At 40.8% G+C, this 7,639-nt stretch overlaps 1 protein-coding gene across 4 annotated transcripts in view; it reads left to right on the plus strand.

Moving 5' to 3' along the window:
- LOC118420482 (zinc finger protein 525-like) overlaps nt 1-6,177 on the plus strand; it is a 91,969-nt gene extending 85,792 nt beyond the window's left edge. The window contains exons 1-4 of one of the 4 annotated variants that reach the window (XM_035827308.1): nt 978-1,143; nt 3,449-4,304; nt 4,832-5,012; nt 5,574-6,177. In XM_035827308.1, coding sequence (XP_035683201.1) covers nt 3,453-4,304; nt 4,832-5,012; nt 5,574-5,749 — 1,209 coding nt within the window. In that variant the 5' untranslated portion in view covers nt 978-1,143; nt 3,449-3,452 and the 3' untranslated portion in view covers nt 5,750-6,177. Of the gene's footprint in view, nt 1-977; nt 1,144-1,639; nt 1,891-3,448; nt 4,305-4,831; nt 5,013-5,573 lie in introns of those variants that run through there. The other 3 variants (XM_035827311.1, XM_035827310.1, XM_035827309.1) reach the window with 3 other exon arrangements.
- Nucleotides 6,178-7,639: the final 1,462 nt, after the last annotated feature.

Genomic DNA, 7,639 nt, shown 5'->3' on the forward strand with positions numbered 1-7,639 from the left:
ATTGTTCGGTGCAAACATGACATTGAAATGAAAAAAGACAATTTTTGCAGCGGAGGTGGCATAAAACAGTGCTACTGCGAACGTATAAATCAACACCGTCTATGGTACGGAATACGTCAGCTATATGTTTTCAATTTGTCACAGTGTTTTCTTTCTTGTGCTGGAAACATTTCCAAAGCACTAACAAAAACACACGTGAATAATAGTTTCTCATTATAAACACTATCTACGCGCAAGTTGATATAGCTGTTGCTAAATGCTACACTAACACTGGTAAAGTACCTGTCTTAAGAAACACGGGTAAATGCATCAGTTCCTAAATACTAGAAAAGACAGTCATGTTGGAGGTGAAGATATCCCTTGGCCAGGTGCATATACCAAAATGTGCGTTATTCTAATTAATACCTAATATTTGCATAATTAATAAAGACATTACATAGTTCTTTTGTGGTCACTTCATTGTAGAGACTTCATATTGGAGATATATAGGTTGCTTGAGGACAGGTGAATACAATGAAATACATCTTATGTCAAGACTCAGGTATATGCAATAATGGGAATACAAGGGACCAAACCCTCCTTGTCTGAAACAAGTTCAACTATCTTATTACCATGTAATTACGTTAATATTGATACTATGAATGGAGTTATGTATCAAACTCGTGTACTTATATCATTCTGAAACTGCATTTTGTGATTTATACCAATCAACTTCTAAAATGTCATGTAAACCCGTTTTTTTGGGGGGGGGGGGCGAAATCGCTAAAGGGGGGCGAGGTAGGGGGGCGAGATCACTAGCCGGGGAGGGCGAGATCGCTAGTGATTTCGCCCCGGGGGGGCGAGATCGCTAGTGATTTCGCCCCCGGGGGGGCGAGATCACGGGGGGGCGAGAACGCTGTCACACCGGTGTGTTATAACACTTATATAGATATCATAAATACAGATAAAGTTGTACAAGACTTTGAAAAAACAGGGAATCCCTACCTAATGGTATCCGAAATAAAATGTACGTTTAATGGGTAACCAGGCGTACAATATGAACTTTGACCCATATTATGTATCCACGCCCCGATAATAGATAAGACGGAAGAACAAAGCACAAGCTGCCAGAATCGCCGTCCCACTTTACGTGTAGAAACACAGGTAAGACCTTAAAGTATTTATGTGTTTTTTAGAATGAAGACCTTTGACTTTGACCACAGTATTACGGTGATATCTTGTAGGCGTTTCCTAATATAAACTCTCTGCGGAGTATTTGGAACAATGCGCTACACAAAAATGGACCGAAGAAAGATACTTCTATTTTTTGTCGACCTAAATACTAGTAATCTTTTGTGTGAGTGTCTCAGCAAGAAGGTTATTGTGTGTCCAGGGACACCTGAAAACAGGCCATAGCCTGATTGTTATCATATAATAAGATGAAACAAATCAAGAAAGAAATAGAGGAAACTTTATTAACACGACAAAAAGACAGCGACTTTCGTAAGGTCTATAACAACTATTATAGTGTTTTTCATGAAGTGATTGATCTGATATTGTTCACTCCTTGACACTACCTAAGCATGGGCTTAAAAATCCCCCTCAGACTTTTCCTTCATGGTAACCTGACAGTTCAGCATTTTCTTTTGAAATTCGACAACCAAATTTAAAATTTGTGTAGTGTCGAGTTGGATAGGACTTGTGACAGCCTTGTGACAGTTAAACGTTACATGAGATGATATGCGTCGTTCGCCTGGGGCACAGTTCAAAAGTCAGCATTGTTTGCATTTTCCTTACTTGTCTTGGAACAGTGCCACAGTCTAAGTCTTTATGTAAGTTTTTATGGTAACTGAACCTACTCAGATTTCCAGTGACGTGGAACGTATGGAGCTCGAACTACTTGTGTAATCTGTAAGTGGATTTTATACTACGGTAGGGTTGCTCGTGTATGGAATCATGTTGAGAGATTATTTGCCCCTCCTGCAGAACACGTATGCCGTACATGCCAGCCATGTTTGATACGCCCCGCTCCAAACTATAACTTATTTCAGTCCGAGCAATACTACTATTTAGAAAGCACTGGCTTTATTGTCAGACGTTTGTCGTAATGTTTGCTCTTGGACTATGTGGTGCAGTCCGTAAAAACCAACGCACGTGACGACCATCTAGTGACCTTTGCATTACATGAACTAGCGGACGTTGACCTGTCCTAGCCTTTGGCCAAATAAGAGTACAAGTTGCTCTTCAACCCTTGTTTGACATCTATAGAGAAGGTATTTTCAGAAATTGAAGTCAGGAAGAAGTTAACTGGAATATGAACCTGTCCCGGAATATACAAATGACAACACTAAAGCCATTTGGTGTGAAACAATGTTGAATGCTATATGCTCAGTTCTACAGAGCTGTGTTGGTAGACACTATTGTTACAAGTCGTAGTTTATAGATATCACATGAAAGCTGATTCATTAGTGTCAAGACAAAATTATTCTAATGTTGGAAATTTAGATACATTTAGATATTTTGATACAATTTCGACAGAGCAGATTTTAAAGTTGAAAATTGAAGTTGACTTTCCAATGGTTGCAGATACATGCAGTATTGTCTTGTGATTTTATCTGATAAACTTTGGATGGTAGTGGCCACTTCTACCTTTTCTATTCATGTAACTCACTTAGTGATATCAGATCTATATGTACAATGATAAGATCTAGAATCTCTGATATGCTTATCCAAACCTCTCGTCATAACTTGAGTATAGATACTGGTAAGCTATGATTTTAGAAGACCTGTAAAACAGCACATACTATGTAAAAAATGCTTAGAATTAGATAATTTTGATTTACGCTCGGCAATCAGGACAATTAGAATTAGTGCCCATCCTCTCGAAATTGAGAGAGGGCGGTACAAGAGGCTATCCGTGTGTGGTGTGAAAGAACGTGCAAACAATGCACGTCAAACGTGGTGGAAGACGAAACACATTTTATGTCAAACTGCTCTTTCTATAATCTAGAAAGAAAAGAGCTGTTCAATGAGGCCACCAAATTCCACCCAAACTTCCTCACATTCAATGACAAAAAGAAAACAGTTCTCCTTTTAACATCACAAAACCCACACATAATAGAAAAGGTGGGATCTTTCGTCTTCCACTGTCTTCAAAAAAGAAGTCGAACCCAATAACCCAGGATCTAGAGTTAGCTTTTACTAGTTTTAGACTAGATTAGACACTTGTAATGTTGTGTTTTACACTGTTTGAATATTTTAAAGAGAGAGAGAGAGAGAGAGAGAGAGAGAGAGAGAGAAATAGACCATGAATTATGTCACCGTGTGCACCTCGGGGCGGGTCATAACCCCTATATTGATTGTCAATTTTTTGCAGGTAATGAAGTCTGGCACATTCAGTATTTGCTTACAAGTATTGGCTTTTTATTCGTCCACCTGCACCTGAATCGTCTATATTTTTTCCCAACAGAAACATGTCAGTTTCTAATATAACCGTCGTCCCAGGTTCTGTGGACGATATCACCGAACCGTGGGTTCTACAGATCTTCAACAACATTGACCCTGATGTCACCATCACTCAAGTCGACATCAGGGGGCCAATAGGAGAAGGGCTTGGCGTCTTTAGCGATCTTGTTGCCTTGGTTACCACGGGAAACAAGAATGGCAAGGAAGAGCGGTACAGCATGGTGGTGAAGCTGACAAGTTTCGGATTGATGGAGATGGCGGAATACTTGTCTGTGGAGGACTACATCATGTTTGATACGGGGGAGGTCATGTTCTACTCTGTAGCTGTCCCAGACTTTCTGTCGCTGCTTGCCGAAAACATGGAGTCCGAAGTTAAAATCAAGTCAGAAGGTTTTGATAAATCTTGTAGTGATGCCTTGCCTGTTCCCAAGTGCTACTTCGCCGCCAGTGACCAGACCTCAAACATGTCAGCCCGAGTTCTGGAGAATCTAAAAACACGAGGATTCTCCATCAAGCCGTACCCGCAAACGTTAGACGTTGCTGAGATGAAGTTGACGGTAGGAGCTCTGGCCCGGATCCACGGTCTTTCTCATCGGCTGGAACTCCAGTCAGGAACCCGCCTACCCGACATGTACGATTGGTTGGTGGAAATGTACACAACTAAAAAACAGCAGGGCTACTCCAAGTACTACAAGGAGGGATTGGAGACTTTCGCAGCAGCCTTTCCAGGTAAGGAGGGTCTGATGGAGTGTCTGAGGAAGCTGGATGGTGTAGATATTGTGAGAGAGGCAGCGGAGAACCCCGCCAGACTGAAGGTGCTGTGTCATGCTGACTGCTGGAATAACAACATCATGTTCAAGGTACAGTAAAACATCTACTGTTCTTGTTTAGTCTCCTACGTGCTCTTAATAGTGATCTATTTTTGTCAAGTTCAAGTTCTCTACGCCAAACGTAAACCAGCATATTGCTGTCAGTGCGTCAGTGTTTCCTGATTTGTGTGTGCGCACGTGCAGCCTGCCAGGATGTAAGGCGGTAATAGTGTAATGGGATATTTGGAGAATTCGATTTCTAGTTTGGCTCTGTTCCCATGTTGTAGACGTATAGGAAGTTTTATGGCTATACCTACTCTTGCATGGACATTCAGGGATACCTTATCATTTAGATATTGTTTGATGTTCACAGCTTTACAAATTATGTGTGTTCAACGTGGAAATAGTGTAATTGGCATGGATATTTGGAGAATTGGATTTCAGGTTTGGCTTTCAATGTTGTAGACATATAGAAAGTATGTCTCATGACTACACCTACGCATGTCTGGACATTAATTTGGGGAGCTTGTTTGATGTTCGCGGGTTTACAAATTATCTGTCCTTGTGTGTTCAACTAGTACGAAGATGACAAAGCCGTCGACGTAAAGCTTGTGGATTGGGGGATGGTGTCCTACAGGCCGCCGACCTTTGACCTGGTTTTCCTCTTTATTTACCAAACTTGGGACATTTTCCACAACCACCGGGGCGCCATCTTGGAACATTATTACCAAGAACTGCATAAGACTTTGGGAGAAAACAGTGAGTGCGCAAGGCGTTTCATATATGTATGTGAATATACATGAAACGCAATTTCATTGCATTTTACAACCCACTAACATATCTAAAAATAGTTGTGAATGCCGCAATACATATAAAATCACTTAGGTGATATGAATGGGCACTTCTTCATGGGAAATTCTTATGGTTTAGGGCAATCCGCAAGATGCCATGCGCAGTGTTTAGAAATTCTCATGTGGTTAGAAATAAATTTACTCTAGTTCGCGATTATTTTGCCTTGATTAACTTTTCTTGTGTTGGTTCATAGAACAATACAGAACAATTCTGTGACTGAAAAATAAATTTAAACACTTCAGAGGAAGAAACAACAAAGACTTTGGGACAAAACAGTGAAATTTTTCTGATAATGGTAGTTGGCGGTTCGGCCAATGATAGAGTGACTGCATGCCTGTCAAGTATTTTGCATTGGTATATGTTATTTAGAATTTCTACGTTTTGACGGAGGTGTGAGAGACTGTAGAATCGGTCTATTGACTGTCTTAATGTACTTGTACAGCAACATTATGTTTTGTATCCCTGCAGCAGCCACTAGTTTGCAGGGATACACGTTACAGGAGTTGGAGGCAGACTTCCGAGCTGACATGAGGTTCGCCATGTATCAACGCCTACGGCTGGCGTACGGAATGGCTCTACTCCCTAGCCAACTAACCCACCTGCTGAAGATCGTACAGCAGTTGAAAGAGTGGGGAGTCATCTGAGGAAGATTGTGCTGCACACGCGCATTCAAAGAAACAGTATCAAACCCTGCAGAATGATTCAGATAGTCGTAGCAAATATTAAAAAAACAAGGTCCTAAAAACAGCAACTTTCAAATTTTGGAAAACCAACCTTGTACTTAAATGGAAACTTTCAAGTGTCTTATTGTGTCTACAATACTAGTACCTGTTTTCAACTTGAAAATGTCTTTCTTGTAAGTGAATTAGGTTCGATGTTTATGTGTCTAGTAATATGGCTAATGATATGGTTTATATTCGGAAGTCTTCCAACAGGGGCTATATAGACTGTACATTTATTTATGCCATACCTGTGACGCGAAAACGTTCGATACGGGTGTTCCGGACCGGGCCATAACTTCCCTATCGCAAGGGTTAGAAAGGCGTATCACACGGGTTTTCTTCGAGTAGATCGAACCATTTAGAACGGGCCGAACACTGAACGGTTTGCAGTTCGAATACATGATTCGGACGTTGGAACATTGCTGTTGTAACACTTTTTGTTCGATGGCACCAAATCTGTTTCTGGTGCATTTCGCATCAAAACATGGGTTTTCTCAGGTGGGTATGAAATAAATAAAATACAACACGGTGTATTCCGCATCACCCTCGGTACCAGCCCTTCCGCGGGTCGGGCTGATACCTCGGGTGCTACGGAATACAACGTGTTGTATTCTATATGTAACTGTCAGTCATATCTTACACTATCAGAGCAAGCCAAGCTACCATTTTCATTGACTATGTAACAATTAATAAATCAGCGGTCATGACTTCAATCTTTCCCAAGTGATCTTGTTCCTTGATCTGCTTGCTTTGACGCATCTAGTTCATCTCGATGGCGTACCTTACGATGAGTCCGTTAGATACAGCTGCCAGTGTTGGAGTTGTAACGTTACGTCGGACCCAAAGGCAGAAAAAAGTGCTACATTTTGAGGACTCGGCCTGTATCATTTTCTCTCGCAGATTCTGAAGTCGACTGACGGCATTTTTGTAATATTATATATTGCCTGATCGCTTACACATCTATTAGTCTGAATAATGTGCATCATTTCACTATCTAGTCCCTCTGACAATGTCCAAATATGGCGATGTCGCACATACACTAAATATAGGAAAACAAGTACTTGTTAGCTAGAGAATATATGTAAATACAGTTTCTGCTGAAATACACGCCATTTCTCATTGTCCACATCACAGCACCAAAAGAGACAAACTATTTATATAATAACCTAGTCAGCAAAGGTTTACCCAGCTTTGTATATCAAACCAACCTACAAAAACAATATGTTTGTTAGTGCCACTCAGTGCATATATCTCCAAAAAGCAAAATGTTGACCTATTTTAGTTCACCATGTTTTTTTAGTTATCTTAGACTACACTTTATCATTATTATCATTATTCTATTTCCATGTAAAATTGCATATAGCCTTCTGGCATAAATTTGCTATAAAGTTTTTCATGTCACTGCCGTGGCAGTTCGGTTATAAAGCAATAGGCGTTCTTACATGGCTTGAAGTGAGCGTTCGCTGATAGGCCATGGCCGTTGGTTTCAACTCCACCAAACGGTATAACCCTACCAACAAGCAAACAGTGCAGTAGCTATGCATTCTGGTACAAACGGTTCATGTCTCGTCAGCTCATTTTGTTCTGGTTATCTGCACAAATACACGAAACTTCACGACAAGGCAGTTTTATGTACTCTCCAAGCAGAGGTTGGTGGAGAAGATTGTGTCATTATTCTAATGTGTCACATTCTGCCCGCTGTTTTGGGAGTGCTGACAGAAACAAGACAAACTAGAAAATAAGGGTCAGTCTCCCCCACCAACTTCTGTTTGGAGAGAAGGTTTCATGCAGTTTCCTGGTTTCTACCGTTTA

The sequence above is a fragment of the Branchiostoma floridae genome, chromosome 8, assembly GCF_000003815.2.
Source record: "Branchiostoma floridae strain S238N-H82 chromosome 8, Bfl_VNyyK, whole genome shotgun sequence".
NCBI classification, from domain to species: Eukaryota; Metazoa; Chordata; class Leptocardii; order Amphioxiformes; family Branchiostomatidae; genus Branchiostoma; species Branchiostoma floridae.